The sequence below is a fragment of the Malania oleifera genome, chromosome 2, assembly GCF_029873635.1.
Source record: "Malania oleifera isolate guangnan ecotype guangnan chromosome 2, ASM2987363v1, whole genome shotgun sequence".
NCBI classification, from domain to species: domain Eukaryota; kingdom Viridiplantae; phylum Streptophyta; class Magnoliopsida; order Santalales; family Ximeniaceae; genus Malania; species Malania oleifera.
This window is the reverse complement of record NC_080418.1, coordinates 15,887,416-15,914,695: the sequence shown is the minus strand read 5'-3', so window position 1 is coordinate 15,914,695 and position 27,280 is coordinate 15,887,416. Positions and strand designations below refer to the sequence as shown.

General features: G+C 35.4%; 1 protein-coding gene across 4 annotated transcripts in view; it reads right to left on the bottom strand.

The window, feature by feature from the left end:
- The window catches only part of LOC131149553 (uncharacterized), a 36,321-nt gene extending 15,125 nt beyond the window's left edge, over positions 1-21,196 (bottom strand). For 2 of the 4 annotated variants that reach the window (XM_058100100.1, XM_058100099.1), the window contains exons 1-4: positions 21,012-21,167; positions 4,972-5,565; positions 3,490-3,662; positions 1,724-1,825 (exon numbers count right to left, since the gene is read on the bottom strand). In XM_058100100.1, the coding sequence (XP_057956083.1) occupies positions 1,724-1,825; positions 3,490-3,662; positions 4,972-5,325 (629 nt within the window). In that variant the 5' untranslated portion in view covers positions 5,326-5,565; positions 21,012-21,167. Of the gene's footprint in view, positions 1-1,723; positions 1,826-3,489; positions 3,663-4,971; positions 5,566-21,011 lie in introns of all 4 variants that reach the window. The other 2 variants (XR_009135247.1, XM_058100098.1) reach the window with 2 other exon arrangements.
- Positions 21,197-27,280: the final 6,084 nt, after the last annotated feature.

Here is a 27,280-nt window from a genome sequence, read left to right as displayed (position 1 = left end):
ACATAAATAACAACCATTCATGGAGTAAGATAATTTTTAACAACCAATGTGCAACAAGACTAGAACCCGTGACCTCCTGGTGATCATAGCTCTAATACCATGTTAGATTACAACTTTACCTAAAAGCTTAAGCTATTAGGTTGTGGCCAGCGATATATATCAAGTTTTACAAATATAATCGATAAACTTATAAAATTGACAAGATAAAAAGTTCATTTCATTGAATAAGATAAAAGCAATAATTAATGAACCATAGTTTGTCAAATTTTCAAGGACACTGTAAAGAACCACATCAAGAAGACTATATTAGGGTTGGGTTATTCCCTTGAACTGCTAACAGACCCGAAGTTTTGGTTCTCAAGAAAATACAGACCAAAACTGAATCACTTCAAACGGTTAACCAGTTTTTAGGCTAATATCGAATGGTTAACCAATCCATGAACTAAATTGTTCAAAAACAAATGTTCTATTTAAATTATTAAATATTATATATTATGTACTTTTATGTACTTATAATATACTGTTTCAGTTCAGTTAACCGCAGCTACTGAATGGACTGGACCAAAGTTGACCCAGTAATTGAAAAAATCAAAAATTCTGAACCGAAAGTGGACTGAAAAAAAGGCTAACCAATTTTTTGGTTCAGTTTTGTGATGTGGTTTGACTTTTCAGTTTTTCTTCCTCACCCCTAGACTGTATGCTTAACCTGAACTAAAAGACATCATAACAAATATAACAAAAAATAAAATATTTTGAACATATGAAGCATGGTTTTAAATAAAAGCCGCAACCGTTACGTAACGGTTTTTTGGGTTACTGAAACCATTACACACCGCAAAATTGGTGGGAAGAAAAATCACGGTTGTAGCGGCTGTTACAGATCACGACCATTGCGTAAAGGCCGCTACGGCCGTTACGTAACCATTATAGGACTGCTACATCAAAAAATTTATTTTATTTTTTACTTTTTCTTCTCACTTTTTCCCTCATTCATAAATCATTCTCAATATACCATATGGCGAGAGGGGGAAAAGATTATAATGAGGATGACTACAAAATTTACTATTTCTTTAAATAGTCACAAGAGATGCATTAATTAACAATTTGAAAAATACTTAGGAAAATATTTTATTTTGACAATATTAGTAATGTGATATTTATGTTCTATATTTTTCAACTTCAACCTTCTTTCTTTTCTAGCTATTTCATATTTGTATTATTCGTATGTCTTATTTGTCTAATAGATCAATGGAGTGTATAATGCATTTTGTTTTATTAGTTAATTTAGCGCACATAATAATTTATCACAGATAAGAACAATGAGAAGTATAAATACGTACACAAGCGTAATTTTTCTATTAAAGGTGGTTTAAAACAAATGTAAAGTTGTTGCCCTTACCAAAAAACTTAGTTACTCAAACTAAAGGATCCAAAATACACAAACTCTTTCTAAGAAGGGCTAAAAGCTTAAAACATGCAAGTACGCTAATGTGCACAAGGTTATCACGGCCGTTACACCCACTTCCCATTATGTAGCATCCGCTACTCCAGCTTCCCGTTACACCCATTACTATTATGTTATGCTACCCACTACTGCGATTTAAAACCAAGATATGAAGACAATCATAGTTTTACATAAGATAAATTATGCATTGATATTCTAAACATGCTGCAACTTTCTCTTCAACTTACAACTCTTTAAACATGGTAATTGTCGAATTACCTTTCTGGTAAACTTATCCCCTGATTTTCCAGCTCTTTGTAAAGTTGTAGCAACCAATTCTCAGATGCCGAACTTTGAAGAGCACCATCATCATCATGGATCCTGCAAAGTACAACAAAATGGCAGAAAGTATTCAGCTAAGAAAGCAAATCAAGAAAGAAAATGCACAAAATTCTATGAAAAACAGGAAGATGTGTAAGAGAAAACCAAAAAAAACATGTCCTCTAACATGCTCATAGGTCTCGATTACACCCAAAAATCTCAAATTTGGATGGTTCTTTTATAGCATTAGACATAAAAAGGAAAAAGAGTAGATCTAAAGCTTAAGATATAGGCTACAACACCATATAATCGTTCATTTAAACTTTTCTTGATAAATCACACCTACATCAATAAAACTGTTTGCGTAACAGGTGTCCAACTCAGCCACCATGAAACAAGATGAATTGCAAGAAATGCCAGTAGTCAAAAACAAATATAAAACATAAGAATGTCACAATTCATGGTTTCAAAAACTGGGAGTCAGCATAGCAATAATGGTTGTAGTGTAATGATTGCAACCATTATGGATGTTACACAACAGGTGACAAACACTGCATCTGTGAAATAATTTTTTGCATTAGAAGACTTACTAAAAACACATAGATTCACGTGTTTCCATCCCAAATCATACATACTAATGCTTTAAATGATTTTTAATAAATTTTCATCAATCTTAATATAATATATGTTGATATACTACAAGTATTGCATGTTATATTGGTTTTTTTACTTGCTACTGGTGAGAAGAAGGATGTCATTACTTTATTGATTATAAGTGAAATCTAATCTAAGAAATCATAAATATAGAATGTCGATAAGCAATAGAATGTACTTTTTGTCTCCAAATCAGGTGCAATAAAAATACAAAAAAATAAAATGGAAAGAACTTACAATATGCAAATGTGTATATTATATTATTTTAATAAAAGAAAAAGTTAAGAATATTTGAGTGCTAGTAAGCAAAACACACTAAATATCAATGTAAATGAGCCTAAAAATGATTTAAAAAAAATATATATACTAAGTAAAAAATAAATCGATTTTAGAATGACTTTCCAAGCAATATAGGAAAAAAGAGTGAAAGAATGCAAATAAGGACTCAAAAACCTATTCTAGTCATTCATAGCCAGTCTGATAATGTAGCCGTCTGCAGCAGCTTGGCAGCAGTCTGAAACAGCCATTACAGTACGGCCAATGGGAATCATCTTATTGGGGGACCTGTAAGATATCGGTCTCCAACATTCACAGAATCCACCAATACCGTTGCATAATGGCCACAATACCATTGCACATCAATTTTAAAAACTATGGTTCAATCACAAACCAAAAAAAAAAAAGTCAAAATGAAGCTCTTTCATTGCACAACAAAATAAATAAATACGGTCACAACATCAACCATTTCTAGAGCCACCATCCAGATATGAATCCTAATATATCATAAGATTTATGGTATAACTTTTTTTCTTTTAATCAGTAACATTTATGGTAGACAATATATGAGAATGTCATGATTTCAAGATCTTAGGGCATCTGATATTACACAAATCACATGTTTCTCCCGTCCATTCCACTATATCCATAAGTACATAATTATAAACTCAAGTCCTACAGGAAATTAACTTCTAGCATCAAGGTGTGCTCTTTTTAGTTGCATTTAGTGCTGCATAATCCGCAAAATAACATTACAAAATATTAATCTTGAAAGATTTATCCCTATTATATACCTTATATCTAGGGTGGATTGTTCAGAAGGCAGCTCTGAATGTGATTCTGAATACGCATGAGAATCACCCACAACATCAGTATCATCAAAACCATCTGAAGTTCCATTATTATGCTCCGACTTGTCAGAGAAAGCTGTTGCAATAGAAAGAACTAATAATGGCCTTGATAGAATCTGCCAACACAAAAAAAAAAAAATTATTATGACTATCAAGTGCCCCAATAAGACATGCAAGAAATTAAAAGACATTCACGGAATCACAAACAAATGTACAAGATAATTACATCAGACGCATTCCTCAAAATGAAATAATGCAGGTCATGTGAGTCAGAAATCTTTATAGGCATTCAATTAGAGCTTGGTACTGCTTAAAGTGACAAAAAGTATTAATAGGAATCAAAAAGAAATTGTGCCAGTTTACAAAAAGGAGAAAAATCATCCAAATTCTCCAGCTTGCCCGTGAAAAAAGTTTAACAGATGAGATTCAGACATTCAAATATGCAAAAATCACTACTTATTTTCTATAACATCAAACAACAACAATAACCAAGCCTTAAGTCCCACTAGGTGGGGTTGGCTATTTCTGCTAATTATGTGCTAAAAAAAAATATTAAGAATGTATTATCTCATAGAGAAAAACTATTAAAAAATAATTTATAAAACATTAATTACAGCTTTGTTTCAAAAAGCAAAGGCAGGAAGCAAAACATTGGATTCTATAAATATGTAACAAGTGTCTCGTGCTCTCTTCTTTTTATTTCCATCAAAGTTGCTTCAGAATTACATCAAATTAATTCTTCAAAAAAAAAAAAGGGCGGGGCAACATGCACATGAAAGTTGTATGACACCCAAAATTTTTTGCTGCAATCAATATTATGAAGTCATTAAAAAAAATAAAAGTTATAAGAGAAAGTACATCACAATAAAAATGGTGCAAAAACCCACAAACACTAATAGAGGGAAAAATTTGGAGTGGAAAAGCCTGGTGAAGCATTATGGGAAAACTGGAATTTCAAATGTCAAACTTCATACAACATACATACAGATATAGCCTGCCTTGAAAAGTAAATGGGAAAGGGAAAACCTCCCATTCCACCCCCAAAAAGAAAGGCTTGCCACTGGGGATGGAGAATGGGGCATTGAATAAAGAGAGGCCAAAGGACAACAAGAATGTAAGCCAAGGCCCATAATCGAATGGTACGTGAAGCAAGAGAGTCGACAGCAAGGACCATGGGCCAGCAAGAGAAATAGGAGGAAGGGGGGGGGGGGGGAGGAGAAAAGGTTGGGGGGGGGGGGAGACACCACATCTTGAAATAGTTCAAGCTCTTCCCTCCCAACACGCACACATGCGCACACATAAATCAACCACAAAACAATAATTCAACCGTTGTATGCACACATGTGTCCCTGTTTTTGACTGCACATCAAGCAGAGAAGGTAAACCAGTTCTAATAATATTTCCATGGAACATGTAAGAACAAACCTGCACGCCCTTAACCAATCCCTTGAATGGAGCCCATCTCTGGATCCACTTAAATGGAGGATAGCAAAGAAGCTGCAATGTCTGGAGACCACGCCATGCAAATGGACACTTAGCCCTCGAGAGCCTTCGTACCATTTCTAATGCAGCAACTTCGAGCAAAAACAATGCTACATGACCAGCGGTTTTCCTGCCCAATCCACCATGTTTTAGGGTTTCCATATGCCAAAAAGCATTCCTTGAGAAAGTCTCAGGCATAGAAGTAACTAAACATCTTTTAGACATCCTTTTATTAGTGATGGCAGTGGTCATTCCAGAGTTCTTAGTTGAACCAGAAGCACTTGTCGAGTCTGCCATTGGAAAGAACTAATAAAAGCTCTGAATTTTCACTCTCAGTACTAGTGAACTAACCAGGCGGCCTAAAGAAGGGCAACATATGGTCAATGTCACTATTTAATTATTGCTGCTACTAGTGGATGCCATATGACCATATGACGGCTGACGCACGTATGATTGCACATGTTGTGTCATTCAATGGTTAACCATCTAGCTGCTCTGACCAGTGAACACACTCAATGAAGCAAATATGAACATCACCTGCATAAAGCATAGAAAAAAAATGGCATGTCTCTTAGTACAGAATGATGGTAGAGAAACTTTACATATATAGTTGGCTCTCTAAAATCTCATAAGCAAGGTGGGAAGTTGAGGAAACATATTTTCTAATTGATACAAGCTTACTCTAAATTCAGATTTATATTTGACAAAAAAAACAATTACCTTGCCAAAAAACTACAACAACAATTACTATGTATCAATTTAATAACATTCATAAATTCATACATCAGAATCAGAATCCCAGTTTTGCATATTCTAATATTGATATTATAACTTTGATCCAAATACCAAAATAAGTAAAAATAACATATCAAAAGCAAAATAAATTCCTATAAAGTAATTTTATCACTAGAGAAAGAATTTTGACAACCAAAAAAATAATAGGGAACTTGACAATAACTTTTTTTTTTAACGAAAACCCCAAATTTAATGATAGCCCTCACTTATGGCGGAGGAATACCGTGTTTACAAAACATGCCACAACGCATCTACAAATAAACTAACAAAACCAGCCTAGTCAGCAAAATCAATATAAGCCTATCAAAACCTGGACCATTAACCAACTAAAACAAACTAAACAAGCTAATGAGAAATAAAAACAAACAAACACAAACATAAACAAATTACTTGCAAACCGAAGTCCATTACCTGCAAACAAAATCCAGAGGAAATTAAAACGAAGGCTTGGAATACTCATCTTATCCATACAAATGAGACCTCTCATTTTTATTCAGCAGCACATCACCTACAACAACAACAACAAAATCAAGCCTTAAGTCCCACTAGGTGGGGTCGGCTATATGAATCCATTTCCGCCAATTTATGCGATCATGGACCATTTCTTTTGACAAATTCAGGGTTATTAAATCTTGACTCACTATCTCCTTCCAAGTTATTTTCAGTCTACCCTCACCCCATCTACTGCCCCCCATAGTAACTAACTCACTTTTCCTCACTGGTGCACTATGTGGCCTACGTTGCAAGTGTCCATACCATCTGAACCGTCCCCCCCCCCCCCTCCCCTTTTATCTTATCCTCTATAGGAGCTACAGCTAACTTACTACAAATATATTCATTCCTTAATTTATCCTTCAATGTTATACCACTCATCCATCTAAGCATTCTCATCTTAGTAACTTTTACTTTTTGGATATTATGTTTCTTCGTCGCCCAACAATCCGATCCATAAAGCATAGTTGGTCTTATAGCTATCCTATAAACCTTACAATTTTAAGGATATTCTATGATCACAAAGCACACTTGAAGCACTTCTCCATTTTACCCAACCTACTTTAGCTCTATGCATTATATCATCTTCAATTTCTCCTTTAACTTGCATAATAGATCCAAGGTATCAAAATCTACAAGTATTATTTATTTCTTCATCATCAAGTTTAACTTTATCTCCAATATTCCCCCTATCATTACTAAAATTACATTTCATAAATTCTGTCTTATTTCTACTTATCTTAAAGCCTCTAGATTTAGGGAACTTGACATAAAGGGAAAATAAAAGTTATGATGCTAATAGAGACCTTAAAAAAAACTAATTATTTTGGTGTGTCTGCAATGAGTATTAAACATAGTTCTAGGGTAGTTCGGTAGTAGCTTAACAGTAGTTTAAGAGTTTAACTCTGAAGTTGTTAATGTAATTAATTATTATTCAATAATATGGCTATTGAGAAAAAAACTTTTGAACCATTTTCTAATTATTAAAAATCAAATAAGGTAAATAATGTTATTGAACTAGCATTGACTAGTAATCAGTAGAGAACGTTAGTTATAAATTATAAAGTCAAACCGATTCTTCAAAAACCAATTGAGGATCTATTTGGTAACATTTCTGTTTTCTATTTTCATATCTGTACAATGAAGAAATAGATTATGATAACAACTTTGTTCAGTTTCTAGTTTTCTATTTTTGTTGTCAATTTTCAATTGTTTTTTGAAAATCAGATGTTTTCGGTTATTTTGAGAACCAGTTACTAGAATACTTAAACATCCAGAATTAATGTTTGTGAATTAAATCACCCATTTTATACATAAATTTTAATTAAAAAATTAAAATAAAATGATCATATAAATTTAAAATATAATTAAAATAAAATAAAATGATGCCTTACAAGAGTGAAGGGGAAATTCTCACGCAAGATTCCTCCCATTTAAGAAGTCAACCACAAAGAACATCATAGTCCTCCATCCCTATGCTTTTGACACACCCACAAACCAACATCTTTATTTATAATATTTCCAAAAAGCTACAAGCCAACTCACTCAGAGGATCCACTAGCACATATGTTAAGCCAAAAGGAAAAATAACCATATCTCATCATAGGAATAATGAACATAAAAAATCCTCCACGTATTTACATAATCTCCACACAGACATAGCCTATGCAATCACAAGATAAATTTGTGATATTGGTACATAAATATTAAGAGGGCAAGCCTCGACCTAATGGTAAGGGGATCACATCCAAATGTGTAGATCAAAGATTCATGCCATAGAGATAGACTCTCCAATTGTGGAGGTAAGCCTATGTACATCATCTCCTCCCTAGACATTTGATAGTGTGGGTGCCTTGTGCACTTGGATGTTGTTACATTTACATGTTCGGCGTCCCCCCTCACGGCATTAAGAGAGGCAGTTTTGTAAATAAAGAAATTAAATATATAAATAAAAGGAAACTAGGGTTGTGTGTGTGAGTGGTGTGCTGGAAATTAAAAGAAAAGAAGAAAAAGAGAGCTGACGGCAGCTTGACGAAAAAAGAAGACGTGGGGAAGAGAAACTCACTTGGGTACTTGATCAGACAGCCAAACGAACTCTGATTGACTTGAAATTTTAGGTGTGCGATCGCAATGACAAGGGCTTTGACTTGACTAGCTTTGATCATGGTATTCTTTTCTGAATTTTGTCTTTCGGTGAGACAATCTTTATTGATCTCCAATTCTTGTTGGTGAGATTGGCTCTCGAGTAAGATTGTTTATGATTTGTTGTCATTGTTGTTGTTATTGAAGTTCTTGTAAAGCGTGTGAACCCTTGTATTTTTCTCTTATCTAGTGGATTTGGCCTAGACTGGAGGTCCCATGGTTTTTCCCCAATTTGGGGTTTCCCAAGTAAATTTTTGGCGTCTTGTTTTTGGGCATTTTATTGCTTTACTATTCTTGCTGATTATTTGTTGATTTATTTGGTGATTTAATTGCTGCATTGTCGAATGTGTATGATGGAGTAATGATTGATGTCATTAAGAGTATGTATGATAAAGTAATGACTATTGTTAGGACTTTAGGTGAAGAGAAAAGAAAATTTCCAATCACAATAGGTGTACGTCAAGCATCTGCATTGAGTGCTTTTCTTTTTGCTTTACTAATGGATGAACTGACTATGAGTATCCAAAATGAGGTTCCATGGTGTATGTTATTTCCAAAAATGTTAGAAATTTTATTCTGTAAAGATTGGTATGATCCAATTGAGAGTGATGAGGCCAACCCAGTAGATAAGACAAATAAAGCGTGGGTGTAAGCTGATAAGACCCTAGGGTTTTATTGTAGAAAAATTGGGGAAATTTAAAGAATGGAAAATATTAAGAGAAATAGGGTTTGATCACTTAGAGGGGATTTGCCTCCAAATTAGCTAAAGGCTATGAATTATTTTATTGCTTCATCGCTAGCTTGAATGCCAAAAGCCACGTAGGGTTCACATATATATAGGGTAGAGAAACTGTCTCCTATTAGGATTGTAAAATATCCCCTCGAATCCTAACTAATTTGGGAATCCTAACAAACATTAAATAATAATAACATTAAATAGAATCCTAATTAATTTAGGACTCATATTAATTAGATATCCTAATTCATTAGGGAATCCTAACAAACATTAATTAGAATCCTAATTGATTTGGGAATCATATTAGTTAGAAATCCCAATTGATTTAGGAATGCTAACATGAGCAAATAGAAAAACTGTCAGTCTTATTCAACAATAGATTGACAACAGTGAGTTTCACCATGTGGCTAATGAAACAAATGCTCATGCATTGTGGAAGAGATTAGAGAATTTGTATGAAACGAAAACTTCTCAAAACAAAGCTTTCCTGGTCAAGCCGTCGGTTAACTTGAGATATAAAGACCGGAACGACATGTCAAAGCATCTAAATGTTTTTCAAGACATTGTGAATCAATTGGCTAATATGAACATTAGTTTGGAAGATGAGTTGCAAGCCTATTATTGGGTACTTGCCCGATAATTAGGATACTCTAGTTGTGGCATTAAATAATTCAACACCAAATCTTAACATGAATACAGTCAAGGAGAGCTTATTTTATGAAAAGACCAAAAGGAAAGAGTTCAACTTTACTTCATAGACAGATGCACTTCCCACAAAGAGGCAAGGGAGAAGCTAGAATAGGAACTTTCATAGTTCAGAATACCAAGGCAACTCAAAAGGGAGATCTAAGTCCAGGTCAAGGAAAGATATCAAATGTTTTCATGTGTGGAGGTTTTGGGCATGTAAGGAAAATTTCAAGAAATTTAGAAAAGAAAAATCAAGAGAAAGAGGTGTAGACAAGAGTGAGCAAAAAGTTGAAAAGGAGACTCCTGTTACAGCTGCAGTTGATGGAGATGTCATGATTATCTCCAATGATGCTAATGTAAACTTAGCATGTTAGGACAATACATGGGTTGTTGATTCAGGAACTTTTTTCCACATTTCTTCACGACGTGATGTCTTTACGACCTACACTAGTGGTGACTATGGTTATGTGAGGATGGCTAATCAAGTTGTGTCCAAGATTGTTGGCATTGGGGATGTCTGGTTGGTGACAAATGTTGGTTACAAGCTACTATTGAAGAATGTCAGACATATTCCAAATTAAGACTTCATTTGATGTCCATAGGTGTCCTAGATGGCAAAGGATACTTTAATCATTTTGGTGGTAGTAAATGGAAGCCCACCAAAGGATCTCTTGTTGTGGTAAGAGGTGAAAAGCTCGGTTCTATCTATCTTACTCATGTCAAAGTATGCATAGTGGAGGTGAATGCAATTGAAAATTCCTCCATGGAGCTTTGGCATAAGAGGCTTGGACACTTAAGTGAGGAAGGCCTAGAGAAACTTGCTAGAAGAAAGCTTCTTCCAATGAAAGGTATGAGATTGAAGGCATGCACTCATTGCTTGGTTGGTAAGCAAAATCATGTTTCTTTTCATAGATCTCCTTCACATAGAAAATCTAATATTCTTGATCTTGTGCATACTGATGTTTGCTCAATGAGTGACAAGACATTAAGTGGTGCCTTGTACTTTATCACCTTTATTGATGATTGTTCCAGGAAAGTGTGGGCCTATATTTTGGAGAGAGAAGAACAAGTGTTTCAAATATTCAAGAACTTCCATGTTAGTATTGAAAGAGAAACAAGAAGGAAATTGAGATGTACTAGAGTTGACAATGGGGGAGAATATAGTGGACCTTTTGAGGCATATGGTAGAGAACATGGCAACAAGCTTCAAAAGAGTGATCCTAAGACACCTCAACATGATGGAATTACAAAGAGGATGAACAAGACCATTACTGATAGAATTAGATGTATACTTCTCATGCAAAAATGGCTAAGCCATTTACGGGTGAAGCTATGCATACTGCAATGGATTTGATTAACCGTTCTCCATTGGTTCCTCTACAGGGAGATGTACTAGAAAGAGTATGGATAAGGAAGGATGTCTCTTATGATCATCTCATAGTTTTTGGCTGCTGTACTTTGTTCACATTCCCAAAGATGAGAGATCCGAGTTAGACTGCAAGTCAAGAAAATGTATCTTCTTGGATTATGGTCATAAAGAGTTTGGTTACAGGTAAGGTCTTAAATTTCGATTTCGACTCAAATTTCGAAACTCCAAAAGTACAAAAATTTCAACGGAAATTTCGATTTCGATTTGAAAAAATAACAGAAACTAGTAGTAAAGCATGAAATTATTTGTGAAACTTTAGAAATGGTTAACAAACATAATAATATAAGTTTTAAGCATGGTTTTAAATAAAGGCCGCGACCGTTACGTAACACTGTTACGTAAAGGTTTTTTGGGTAACCGATACCGTTACACACCGCGAAATCGGTGGGAAGAAAAATGACGGCCGTAGCGGCCGTTACGGACCGCGACCATTACGTAAAGGCCACTACGGCCGTTACGTAACCGCTACAGGACTGTTACACCAAAAAAATATTTTATTTTTTACTTTTTCTTCTCACTTTTTCTCTCTCTTTCATATATCATTCTCAATATTCCAAGTGGCAAGAGGGGGAAAAGATTATAATGAGGATGACAATGATACAAAATTTACTTTTTCTTTAAATACTCACAATAGATGCATTAATTAACAATTTCAAAATACTAACTTGTTAGGAATTTTTTTTTTTTAATAATATTAGTAATGTGATATTTATGTTCTTTATTTTTCAACTTCAACCTTCTTTCTTTTCTAACTATTTTATATTTATATTATTCGTATGTCTTATGTGTCTAATAGATTAATGGAGTGTATAATGTATTTTATTTTATTAATTCATTTAGCACACATAAGAATTTATCACAGATAAGAACAATGAGAAGTATAAATACGTGCACACACGTAATTTTCTATCAATGATGGTTTAAAACAAATGTAAACTTGTTGCCCTTACCAAATAACTTAGTTACTCGAACTAAAGGGTCCAAAATACACTAAAACCCTTTCTAAGAATGGCCAAAAGCTTAAAACATGCAAGTACGCTAATATGCACAAGGTTGTGCGTGCCTCAAAATATTCACGGCCGTTACACCCGCTTCCCGTTATGTAACATCCGCTACTCCTGCTTCCCGTTACACCTGTTACCGGTTACGTTATGCTACCCGCTACCGCGATTTAAAACCATGGTTTTAAGACTAATATATTACAAATTAAATACATCTATGTTTTGTATGAAGTGGAAAAGTCGTAAAATAGTATGTGTATCAAACATGCTTGTAAGATAATGTACATTAAACATATTCAGTTAATGCAAATGAAATTCATAAATCATTTAAAAATTATTTATTATACAAATATTGATAATTTAGACATGAATGGTTAAATAAAATATTTCTATAAGTTTATTTTTTCATATAATTTCAAAAGCACTTGTGATAACCTTTTGTTTCAATAAAATAAATTAAAAGAGAAATTTCACTTCATTCTTGAATCTCTCATTTGAATTTCGACAAAATTTCATTGCATAGTTAAAATTTCGAGGTTTCGATAAATTTCGGATGATTCGTTGAGATTTCGACGGAAATTATGCAAGAAGGAAATCGACTGCCATTTCGATTTCGAGGGTGACGGAAATCAGAAATTTCAACAATTTCGTGGAAATTTAAGACCATGGTTACAGGTTGTGGGATCCTGTTGAAAAGAAGCTAATTAGAAGCAAGGATGTTTTGCTCCTTGAAGACAAAAACTTTAAAGACTTTGACAAGAAAGTAGAGAAGCCAAAATACAGTTTGATAAAACCTATTATTCCTATTTTAGAGACTCCTACCGCGGTGAATGATGATTACAGGAAAGATAGGTAGGAAGATGGTGAAATTGATGTTGTTGAACCAGTAGAGAATGAGGAAGTCATAGAAAACCAAGTTGAACCATACTGAATGAAGAAGTTATAGAAAACCAGATTGAGCAGCCTATTCCAAAATCACTAGCAGCACCTCCATTTAGAAGATCCACTAGAGAGCATCACCAAAATCTAGAATATTACTTTGGGGACTATGTGAACTTTACTGATGAGGGAGAACCTAAGTTCTTTAAAGAAATTGAGACTTGTGATCACAAGAAAGAGTGACTAAAAGCTATGCAAGAAGAGATTAAATCTCTAGGTGACAAAAAGACCTATAAGCTAGTAAGGTTGCCTAAGGGCAAGAGAACAGTCAAGAACAAATGGGTGTTTAGATTGAATAATGATGGAAATAGTTCACAACTTAGGTACAAGGCAAGATTGGTCCTTAAGGGATTTAGTCAAAGGAAAGGCATTGACTTTGAGGAAATCTTTTCTCTCATAGTTAAAATATCTTCTATTAGAGTGATTCTTAGCTTGGCTGCAAGTTTGAACTTGGAGGTTGAACAAGATGATGTGAAGACTCCCTTCTTACACAGTGACTTGAATGAGGAAATCTACATGGAACAACCTTAAGGATTCAAAGAGAAAGTGAAAACTAAGGTGTAGTCCCAAGAGGGGGTGAATTGGATTTAAAAATTTTCTTTTAACTCTTTTTAAGAATTCTTTAACTTCTTGTTGATTTATCAAATACACAATGAATACTTAAAACAAAACAAAATTCAATTCACAACCACAACACAAGTATTAAGTATAATCAAGTAACCATTGAATCAACAATATCCATACTAAGATATAAAATTCAGTTTTAGTTTGTTTGCAACCCTGTATATATGAAAGTTTGATTCAAGCCCCATGGTAATGAATTTTCTTTCAAAATGAAGTGCAATATAAAATCCAATACTCTTTTCAAAAGCTTAGACGTTAAATAAACTTTCAGTTAAAGAGTCATTGGGTGTTTCACCAATTAATGTACTCCCTTACAGTTTCCGCAAAGTGTGGATCAACCAACGTACTCCCTTTTGGTTTTCGCAATCCCAAAAACAAATTAAGCTTAAGTTTATTTAATATCTAATCCACATAGTGTATATGATTAAGAAATTAAGAACATCAACGCAGTTAATACATGCTGAAAGTAAAGAGAGTAAAGGAAAGAGAGAGTGAGACCACGGTTTTTACGAGGTTCGGCTTATCCCCAGCCTACATCCTCGCCTTTGGCAAACCACCAAAGGATTCACTAAAACTAGTTCCTTTGTCGGGCAGAACAACACCATTTACACACTCCTTTAGTAGGCCAGAGCCCGCCTCTCCAAGTGATATCCCCTCACTTGGTCACTCCTTCAATAGGCTAGAGTCCGCTTCTCTAAGCGATATCCATGGTTTTAAATCACGGTCGTGGGTAGCGTAACGTAACGGTAACAGGTGTAACGGGAAGCGGGAGTAGCAGATGTTACATAATGGGAAGCGAGCGTAACAGCCGTGAATTTTTTTGGAACACTCACAGCCTTGTGCATAGTAGCGTACTTGCATGTTTTAAGCTTTTAGCCCTTTTTAGAAAGAGTTTTAGTGTATTTTGGATCATTTAGTTCGAGTAACTAAGTTCTTTGGTAAGTGCAACAAGTTTACATTTGTTTTAAACCACCATTGATAGAAAAATTATGCGTGTAAGTGTGTGTGTGCGGATTTATACTTCTCAATGTCCTTGTCTATGAAAAATTCTTAAGTGTGCTAAATTAATTAATAGAACAAAATACATTATACACTCCATTAATCTATTAGACACATAAGACATACAAATAATACAAATATAAAATAGCTTGAAAAGAAAGATGGTTGAAGTTGAAAAATATAGAACATAAATATCACATTACTAATATTATCAAAATAAAATATTTTCCTAACTAGTATTTTCAAATTGTTAATTAATGCATCTATTGTGAGTATAAAGAAATAGTAAATTTTGTATCATTGTCATCCTCATTACAATCTTTTCCCCCTTTCGCCACATGGTATATTGGGAATGATTTATGAAAGAGAGGGAAAAAGTGAGAAGAAAAAGTAAAAAATAAAATAATTTTTTTGGTGTAACAGTCCTATAGCGGTTACGTAACAGCTGTATCGGCCTTTACGTAATGGTCGCAATCCGTAATGGCTGCTACGGCTACAATTTTTCTTCTCACCGATTTCGCGGTGTGTAACGGTATTGGCAACACAAAAAACCCTTACGTAACGGCGTTACGTAACTATCGCGGCCTTTATTTAAAACCATGGCGATATCCCCTCGCTTAGCCAATGCTCCAAACACCTTGGAACGTCAAAGAACTACAAGAAACACAAGATACAATCTGCGTACAAATATACTCTCACAAAGAGTAAGTTAGTACAATTTCAATACTATGTACTTCAAGAAATTAAATACCAATATGAAATATAATTGAAGCTCAAGTGTAGAGATCACCAAGGGTTCTTTATTGATTGAGAAAACTCAGTATGAGAACTGTAGGTTGATGTTTCAGCAGTAATTCAGATGATTTCCCCCAGCAAGAGTATGAGCAAAAGAGAACTTTTGAGAGAGATTGAGAGTTTTAATGCAAATGTGTTGTGTAATTGCTTGTGTGTTAATTTCTTGGGATTAAGGTAGTATTTATAGGCTTTTTAGGATTAGTTTGCTTGTTCCCCAAGTTACTTGGAGTGTCCACCAAGTTTTTATAACGTTCATAATTGAAAAACTAATTTTTAAAATTTTCCCGTTAGAGTTTAAAATTTTGAGATCCCGTGGAGTCAATCGGCTAGACAGGTGACTGGGTAATGTTTTTCACAGGGTCAGTCGGCTGAACAGGCGGCTAAGACCCTTCTGTCTACTAGAAATTAAATTTAGTAAATTGTCAGTCGACTGGTTCAACCACGTTCAAAAGTTGTCAGTCGGCTGGACATTGTCAGTTGCCTGACTGATTTTAGTGCAAACTGTCAGTCAATTGGGAAGCTATTCATTCTAGTGTTTTCCTGTCAGTCGGCTAAGTAAACTCAGTGTAATTTGGTCAATCGGTTGACCAGTCATTTTTCTAGTTTTTCTCATTTTTAGTTTTTCAAAATTAGTTTTGCTCTCTTTGATCTTTCATAAAACATTTTTTGGGATTTTAAAATAGGTCTCTAAGTCCATAAATATCTCCTAAAGAGCTTCAACAATATTTCAAAAGATATTTAAAATATGAAGCACTTACATAAAGACTTCTAAGACTTTGAATATTTTTTGCGCTTGAATCTTCATGCTTGTCTTTTCTTTGATCTTTCTTTTGCTTTGCTTTCTTTTGCCTCTCTAGTTTTTCATCAAGCTTTGATATACTTTCAAGCTCTCTCTCATATACTTCAAACTTTAAAATGTCATCTTGAAATCCATGCTTTAAGCTTCATTTTCATGCTTAATCCTTGTGAGTCCTGAAATATCATTACTCAACAAATATGCTAAGTTTCACTTGTTTGTTAGGATCAAAACAAGATATTAAGCCTTGTTAGACCAACAGAAAGGTAAAGAGCATCTTGTGTGCAAGTTAGAAAAGAACTTGTATAAACTGAAACAAGCTCCATGGCAATGGTACAAGAAGTATGAATCTTTTATGTCACAACATGGATATGGTAAGACTTCTGATCATTGTGCTTTTATTAAGAAATTTTCTAATGATGATTTTATTATTCTCACTTTATGTGAATGACATGTTGATTGTTGGTTATAATGCTAAGAAAATAGCTAACCTAAAGCAAGAATTGAGTAAGTCATTTGCAATGAAGGACTTGGGGCCAACAGAGCAAATTTTTAGTATGAAAATATCTCGTGACAAGAAGTATAGGAAGCTTTGGCTTTCTAAGGAAAGGTATATTGAAAAGATGTTGGAAAGGTTTAACACGAGCAATGCAAAGCCAATAAGTTATCCACTTGTAGGTCACTTCAAGTTACGCTCTAAACAGTGTCCTACAAGTGATGGAGAGAAGGATTACATGAAAAAGGTTCCTTATACTTTTTGTTATTGGCGGTCTGATATACACCATGGTATGCACAAGACTGGATATAGCTCATGCAGTTAGAGTGGTAAGTCGATTTCTTTCTAATCCAGGTAAACAACATTGGGAGTCAGTGAAAAATGGATACTTCCATATCCCAGGGATATATCTAGAGTTTGTTTAAGTTTTGGTAGTGGCAAGCCTGAGTTAAATGGTTTCACTTGACTCTAACATGGCAAGGGATGTTGACTCCAAAAAATCAACATCTAGGCATTTAATGACTTTTGCAAGTGGCGCAATGTCATGGCAGTCTGATGTAGGATGGGAAAGGGTGGCCTAGTCCTACGGTTCAACCCTCACAAACACATGCACTCAATACACATTAAATTAAGAATTTAATTATCTGAACATAAACACAACAAACCAGAGGACATTTCACATGTTTTGAGATTTTTAAAGGGTGCATGATGCTCCTATGAGAAGGCTATTTATAGGCATAGCCTGGGAGACAAAGCATTAAACACTCTCAACAACTCTCAACAATTCTCAATAACTCTTAACAACTCTCAACTTAACACAATTAGTACTTACTAAAAAACAAGGAACTCCAACTCATAGGCACACAACTCAAGCTTAGTTGTCTTGCATTATTACAATTCAAATTTGAAATTCAAACATATTCCAAAAGGAAGGCAAAAACCGTGTGGGACCCATTGGGCCATGTGGGGCCCACATGGGTCTTGAGTTGGACTTTACTTCAATACTTTACTTGGGTCTTCAAATATGATCTTCATGCACCTAATAATCTTGAAATAACATATTTAAGCAAAATATAAATTAACACAATAACAAAGTTTTCACATAAAAAAAAGTCTCCCATCAAAGAAGTAAAAGATCTTCAATTGATCTCATGTGTTTCTGTAAAACAGATATAACAATAGTGGACATCCGAAGGTCGTCCATACGTCACCATGTCAGCAAAGGAGTGGACATCAGGAGGTCGTCCACGTGTCATCATATCAGTAAAAGGGATACACAGGACATATTGATCCCCATCACAGTCAAAACTACAAAAATGTGTTGCCTAGTCAAGTACAAAGGCTGAATATATCGCCATAACTGAAGCTTCAAAGGAGCTCCTATGGATGAAAAAATTTATAAAGGAGCTAGGCATCATGCAAGAAAAATATGTGTTGCATTGTGACAATCAAAGTGCAATTCAGCTTAGCAATAACTCGACATTTCATTTAAGATTGAAGCATATTGAGGTGAGGTACCACTGGATTCAAGATGCACTAGAGATGAAGTTGCTACAACTTGAGAAAATTCAGAGTTAAGAATGGGGCTGACATGATGACAAAGGTGTTGCTTCAAAGGAAGCTTGAGACCTCTCCCTATGAGTCGGGAGGGGGAGATTGTTGGGCGTCCCTGCTCAAGGCATTAAGAGGTGGGGAAATTTTGTAAATTTTTTTTTAAAAAATGAATATATAATAAAAGGAAACTTGGGTTGTGTGTGTGAGTGGGTGTGCTGGAAATTAAAAGAAAAGAAGAAAAAGAGGACTGACTGCATCTTGATGAAAAAGATGACGTGGGGAAGAAGAAACTCACTTGGGTACTTGATCGGAAGGCCAAATAGATCCAATTACATGAAATCAAAGGCTTCAACTTGATCACTTTTGATCATGGTATTCTTCTTCGGATTTTACCTTTTGGTGAGACAGTCTTTTATTGATCTCCAGCTCTTTTTTATCAGATCGGCTCCCGAGTAAGACTGTTTATGATTTGCTGTTTATGATTCGTTTCAATAGCCATTGTTATTGAGAGCTCTTGTAGAACTTGTGGACCCTTGTATTTTTCTCTTATCTAGTGGATTTGGCCAAGACCGGAGGTCCTGTGATTTTTCCCAAATTTGGTGGTTTTCCACGTAAATTTTTGGTGTCTTGTTTTTGGGCGTTTTATTGCTTTACTATTCTTGCCGATTATTTGTTGATTTATTTGGTGATTTAATTGTTGTGTTGCTGGATTAAATTTCTAAAATTGGAATTTAGTAGCTATATCTCTAGCCTATTGTTCTATTTTATTTGTGCAAGGTGGGAAAGACTTTGCAAGTATTTTATGCAGATTCAAATATTCCGCTATTTTTCCCACCATTACATTAAGATTTCAAGGACGTACACATAAAGACAGGAAAATACATACAGCACTCACCTCCCAGAGTCAACACGAGACCTTCCAACACCTCAATCAAATCTTCCATCATTCTCCAAGTCCCATCCTTAGTTGCCTTTTTATATCCTTTTTCGTATTTACAATAATTTGAACTTCTCTGCTTTGAAACCCAAAAACAAAGCAATTAATTACAGGCAATAATCCTGCATCCACAAATTTTCTACCTCCCACACAGTTATAATGGGAGCAGCAGACGTCCTAATGCAAGCCTTTTAAACTTTGGAGAAAGTGTGAGGTAGTTTCATAATAATCTTAGATGTTCTCTTAGTTAAATTATTAAAAATAAATATTTTATTTATAGAGACCTCTCCGACAAACAAGAGAGAATCATTCAGGCTTCTCTCATTTTCATACAAAAGCCTCTTATAACTCAATTGCACCCTAAAGTTCTTTGAAAGAAACAGGTTGTGCCTTATACCATTCAGCTCCTTTAAATCCATAAAGCCCTCACCTGCTCCCAAATAGGTCTCATCAACTCTGAGCTTAAATCCTCGTCAATTTTTTAAACTCAAAAGTATCCAAAGTTGGCATACAAAGAAGCCCATCCTTTTAGAAGATCCCTAAGTCTACCTCACTATCAACTCATTGCCAATCTTAACTTGAAGAACATGATTAAACTTTACTGCAACATTTGTAGCGGCAGGAAAAATTTTACATTTTTGGTCTCCCTCCATTTTGTCAAACATGTCAACAAAGTACATGCTTCCTATCATTTGTGTTCTAATGTGCTTCCAGCTTATCTAGGGCAGCAGTCCAGAGGAAAACCATTCACCAGATTTTTGAAAAAGTGAATCATCTAGGCTGTATAACATCTTTCACATTTGACATTTGGGAGAGAAGTTCCAGTCTAGTTCTTCAGATTTAAATATAAGCTTTCCAGTTCCATATACATTAGTGCATATTCTGACAGAAATGAAGAACTACCGGACTCCTCAATGTTCTCTACAAACAACATCTTTCAAGACAGGGTAAAATTACAACTCTAGCATGGAAGAGAACATTAAATATTTCACTAATTTTTCAGCTGTCTATTATATTATAAAAATGAAATTATAGTCCGATTTCAAGAATGCGTGAATTGTGAACTTGTTCAAACGACACTTTCAGAGAACATAAAGACAGAAGCCAGCATGAAATATTTAAATACCATTTTTATAGGATCACACTTAACCGCTGTCTGAGTAAACATACATACAAGAAAGAACAATCACGGTTAGTTTTGAAACTATAAATTAAACTACTCCAGTATTAGTTTTTTGCCTAACTCGAGATCAAAAGAACAAAATTGCAGAGCTGTTCCATGTTCCAAAAATAACATTTTAGTTGCGCATCAAAATTCTGAGGCTAATGTTATTTTTGCATCATCATTTCCGCACAAATATTTACAATTCAACTTCCTGCAAATCGGTATCGGTTCACACATCAAAAATTGCCAAAAATCAAAACAATAAATTTGACACAACAGCGCAGAACGATCGGACTTTTTTGACTAATCACGTGATGAATGAAAATCAAACCAAATGTCCAAACGGAGGTGAAAATTATCGAGAAAAAAAAAAAAAGATTTCAGCTGGAATCTCACCTCGACAATCACGTGAAGATCTTCGAAGCGTGACAAATCTGAAGAATTTTCTTGATGACAACTTTAGGGAAAAGGAACCGGAAAACGCAGAGAATTGATGAAAGTAATTGATTGGGAGACTTTTAGTTGGCTTCTGGTTATTCGGTCACCTCTTTATGAGTGAGTGCCGCGAGACCACAGTGAAACAATGAACAATATTAAAATTAAAAATAAATTTCTAAACAGTAGAAAAGCAATGGAAATGGTTTTTTTTTTTAGTTTTTTTATTGAGTTACAACTGACAAGCAATCAAGCACGATGAGTTTTTTCCCATTTTAACTTTTTTTTAAAAAAATATATTAAATAATACCTCATTCTGGGAAGTATTTCCCAAAATGACTCTGACGTAGCGATTTTTAATCAAATCTCGCTACTCCAAGTAGCGAGATTTACCACGTGTCACTGGAGATTATTTTTGTAAAGCACAAATCTCGCTACTCCAAGTAACGAGATTTAATTGGGAGAATTAATGCTCTGCCAGCCGCTTTGACGCGTGGTAAATCTCTCAACCACCATTTGTGCGTGAAAATCCTCGCTACTCCAAGTAGCAAGATTTTTATTTTGGATATTAATGCCTCCCACCTTGCGCTTTTGAATTACCCTTCCACCCGGCTCCGCCGCTGGCATCTCGCTATACTCGCTTCTCCAATAACGAGATTTGCTTCAATTAAACCGCGCCCTTCTTCCTCTTTCGTTGCGCGAACAAGTACCTGTTGCGGAAGCCGAGCAGTGACCGTTGAAGGGAGCCGACAGTGACCGTTGGCAGGCTTTATCAAATCGAAAATTTATAAGGATATGGGGTAAGTTCATGTGTTCCATGTCAATGCTTACATTTTTTTCCATTATTTTGATTTCATCGAAAGCTTTGATAATCCATAAAGGTTTGTGATTTGTGTTAAAAGATTCGTTGACAAACATTACTTAAGGTTGTATTTCATTGTTTTGGTTTTAAATTGGAATTTTTTTGCTGATAATATTTATTTGTATTTCATTGGTTGGGTATTTTAATTAATTTTTTGCTGATAATATTTTATTTTTTTCCATTCAAACTGTTGTTAATATTTATTTATTTTTTTATAAATTATATAACGATTGTTATTTTCATTATAAAATGCATTAGTTTTTCCTGCACTATAATTGTTGAAGTTTCCCCACTTCCTAAATATGTTGAATTTCCTTCTACTCTTTTGAATTAATTGTGCAATTATAATTAGATCATATGGGGTTACTTTATAAAAGTTTAAATTTTGTATTCATTCTTAATTTTTCTTGTACTGTTTTTGAATATAATTGGGCACATCCACTAAGTGTGAAGCATGACATCAACTTGTATGGTTTTAATTGATGCTTTGAGTTAATGTGAGGTGCACATTCTAATTATCAATTGTATTGTCATATGTATAGATCCTAGGAATCTGTATACCTTATTTTTCGGGTTAATAATAATTATGTTGAAAATTTTTAAAAAAAATTCTGCTCTTATATTAATGTTAAAGAATAAAAAAAATATGGGTGATGTTTTTTTGAGAATCTGAAGTTGAGAATTATTTTCTACATTGAACACTCTTTAGGCTTTTCTCTTCCCTTATTCTTTTCTTTCAACCAGTTAATTTAGGACTAGTTGAAAAATTAAAATTTGACATATGTTTGGTTAATATTTATGAAAATTAATTATAATGTTATTTTTTTAATAAATAATTTTATTTATTATTTTTAAAATCAATTGATATTTTAAATATATAATAAAAAATAAAGTTACCAATAATATATAATAAACATATTAAAAAAAAATACAATTTATTATAATTATTTTATTAATTTGTTGTACTATCCAAATTATTTTAAACAATTATTTTTTTATATGCAATTGAAATTGTTAAAAATAATTCTCTATTGCTTATTATATCTAATTTGAATTCTATTTCATTTTTTCATAAACAGTTAAATTGAAAATAAAAACAAAAAGACCACATACGAACTCTTATATTATCATGTTTTCCTTGTCACATTCTCATCTTTAACGGCATAGTTTTATTTATTTTTAATTTATGAATTGGTTCTTCAAAAAAACTCATAACAAATAAATTTGGCCGAGCACAGCACAATGATTCATGATATCTATATTGTTGGATGCTACTCCTTCTCAATTTCAAAAACTACATCAGAGGATAAATCTTTTTCCAAATACTTAAGAATTGATTATTAGTACCTTTTACATATTCCAATAATCTCTCTCTCATACATGCGGACTGCCAATTTTAACCATCTCGAGAGAAGGGTTTAAACTTGTTTTTGACACTAGTTTTTCGGGGGGGATTTTTTCCATAATACTTATATATATGTATGTGTGGTGTAGGCCTATAAAAAAAAGTTTGCTTTGGGAATGTGTGTGTGGTGGGCTATGAAAATTAAATAAAATTTTATACTCTTTGTCTGCCTATCAAGATCCAATATATGTGAATTGCGTCGGACGTCAATTATTTCTCCCTCTCCTAGAACTAAGATGATCATGTGGGCAAGGTTTGCAGTTCTCTTCGAGTGAGTTTTCTTAGTTCTCCAAGCCTCCTAGCTAAATTTCTGTTATAATTTTGTTCACCATACTGACAAGCCTACTCCTTGTGGTTTCCAACAATCTACTCAATTCTACATTCACGCCAAATCAACTACACAAGGCAATGTTCCAGAATCACAACACGCTCTAGCTATGAAAGGTTACTCACCCATCCTTATCATTATTCCAGCCTATGTAAAGACCCAATGACTTTTTAACGAATATGCAAATAGAGGCAACTCCTACACTGCACATAACTGCCAAAAATAGAAGGTTGCTTGAACAGCTGACCATCATTTAGAATCCGGAAGTACCGAAGACAATTAGTTGGATTACCCCGGTATTTGGTAGGTGCAGTATTTTAAAAAATGCATTCCTAGGGATCAAATTAGATAAAAAATTCCTGAACAAAGCCCCATATGTATAACATCCTAGGGTGCGGGGTGCCTGAGGAGGCCCAGTCGACAGAGCACCATTCAGATCCAACGGTACGATGGGAACCAGCCAACAGTCACCGTCGATGACGCTGACTGGGTACACGGTAGATAATGATAGCTAAAAGGTCCCATAATTAAAGGAAGTATTAATGAGTTTTTTCCCTCCCCAATTATTGTATTTTTCACCAATATATGATCTAAATGCAGTGTTCACCTTTTAAGCACTTGCCATAAGACATCCACATTCCCATTTCATGAACGGGATTTATGCTTCTAAGTACATTTTTCAAAAGATCCTTCAACTCCTTTGAGTATGGGTGTTTTGATTAGCAAATGAAACCAGCAAAGCAAGAAGGCTACTTACAAAATTGAACTTCAATTAACTGGCAACACCACCCATAATGAGGCATAGTACGGTATTCCATTTTTTGGAAAAAATACTCTTAAGAGCACCATTTCATAGTTCTTTGGTATTCTAGTGAATTACATTTTGGGAAAATCTGAAGAATATGTCCCCAAAAAAAAAAAAAAAAAATATGGGAAAATCAATACATATTCATGTTGGTTTTTCATAGACGCTGAATTCTCCTATTTATTTCTTTGTGGGAAAGTTAGGTCCAAATCTAAGTTCATTCATTCATTAGAATTTGTATACTCTATTTGTTTATAGTTCTTAGTCTTTTTTTTCGTCTCATTTACACATCACTTATACATACAATTTTGTTCTTGCTAGGTTTTTGTTTTTATTTTCCCCTATCGCCGCTCCAAATGCAGAAGCGTCAAGTAGTGATCTATCACGGTATTTTAATATATAGTGGGGAACATTATAACCGCAACAGATGGTGTTAGGTATAGTAGTCGGCCAGTTCGACTTATTCGAATTGGTCGTAAGTGTAAATTAAGTAAATTATATACGAAGATATATAAATATTTGCATATTGATCCAGATCAATATGCATTGCGGGTGACCGCAAGATACCCTGCGCGAGAGTAAATAATACAGCGTTCTACGAGGCTGTTCCGATATCAGATGATTATGGGTTGCGCATTGTATTGGACACACACTGTGTCGGTGAGACATATTTGACGATGCAATTGTATGTCGAGACTATTCCTCAAGTGGGTGTAATTGCAGTTAGGCAACCAGATGAGCCCGCGGAGCAATTGGGTGCAGTCGGTGAAGACACCGAACAAACACATCAGGTCGATGTTGGTAGGGAGGTTCGTGCTACGTCCACGGTCGATTTTAATGAATATTCGAGACCGTCATTCCAACCGTCGGAGTACGAAGCACCTGTTCCTCAGATGTTTCCGCAGGGAGGTTGCAAAGATGTCCCGAGTGCGGTACCAGCATCGTTGTTTGCCATTGCGAAAGACGCATTGGACGAGGGCATGAACATTATGAATGATGTTCATATTGAAGACGAACACATGCACGAGCAGGAAATGGGTGAAGGGTTAAATGATGTCCCCAATGATGTGAACTTACCTCACCATGACACGGACGACACAACGTTTGACACGCAATTCATCGGCGAGCTTCCGATGTACGGTCATTTTGACCTAGCTGCTGCAGATTTAACTGCAGTCGATGAGCTTCCCATACGCGTCACTCGTTGGGAAAAATCTTCTGAGTTGAGTAAGGGGATGCTCTTCGGTTCGAAGGATCAGTTGATCGCCGCAGTGCGAATATATCACACTCGCACCCACCATGACTTCCACGTGGTGCGATCTACTCCTGAGTTGTGGGTTGCTAGGTGTAAGGACCACGATTGCACATGGAGATTGCGTGCCATGTATCGGATGATACACCGTTTTTTCGAAATCACCCAATATAGTGGTCCGCATACGTGTCTGAATGAACTTATATCGCAGGACCATAACCAAATCACGTCGTCCCTTATTGCTGGGGAGATAGTGAATATGAACAGGGGAGATGCGTCGATGTCGATCGCTACATTGAAGGAGTTCATTGATCGTCGATTCGGGTATTCAATATCTTATAAGAAGGTTTGGTTGGGCAAACATAAGGCAATAGCCCAAGTCTTCGGTGATTGGGAGAAATCGTATGAAACGTTACCGAAGTGGATGGAAGCGATGCGCGCATACAATCTTGGGACTACAGTTAGGTGGTAGTCAACTCCGGTTCCAGGTAGCACTAACAGCACAACCTTCGTATCCGTATTTTGGTCATTTGCAGCATCTATTCAGGGTTTTCGTCATTGCCCTCCCGTTATATGTGTGGACGGGACACACTTGTACGGTAAGTACAAGGGCAAACTCCTTATTGCGACGTGCCCCGATGCAAATAGGCAAATATTTCCCCTTGCATTCGCTATTGTGCAAGAGGAAAGCCTCGACACATGGAATTGGTTTCTGTGTTCTTTGCGTTTGATTACCGATAGGGACGGCATTTGCCTCATATCAGATCGACATCCAGGGACTATCGCTGCGGTGCAGCACAATCCTGATTGGCAACCACCACGTGCGCACCACCGATTTTGCCTTCGACATGTCGTAAGCAACTTTAATACGAAAGTGCGGAGTGTCAATATGAAGCGAATGGCTGAGCGAGCCGGAAGGGAGCATCAGGTGAGAAAATTTGACACCTGGATGGAGAGGATATTCGACGAGGGTGGAGAGCCAGCCAAGTCGTTCTTCGATCAGATCCCTCCTCATATGTGGACTCAGTGCCACGACGGTGGAAAGAGGTATGGAAACATGACCACCAACCTGGTCTAATGTTTCAACGCCGTCCTAAAAGGCGCACGTAGCCTTCCCATTACGGCTCTCGTGCAACTAACATTTTATCGCGTTGCCCATTACTTTAATAGCCGACGGGAGTCTGCTCGTAATGCAATATCTGGAGGAAATACGTTAACTCCGCATATATTGCTAGCGATGGAAAGAAGGAAGCTGAAGGCGACCGGACAACGAGTCACGACGTTCAACCGATCTAGGGGTACTTTTAGCATCACGACCGCGCAGCGGGGACCCCATAAAGGAAACAATGTCCAAACTTTGAGCATCCAGAGGCGCGAATGCTCCTGCGGGAAGTGGCAATCTTTACACTATCCCTGCTCGCACCTTCTTGCAGCTTGTGTCGAGACACGACTAAATGTGAGCCAGTTTGTTGAACCATATTGGAGCACTGCCGAGCACTACGCAACATATGCTGCAGAATTTTATCCAATCATGCATGAGGCATATTGGCCAACTTGCTCGTTGCCAAACTTGCAGGC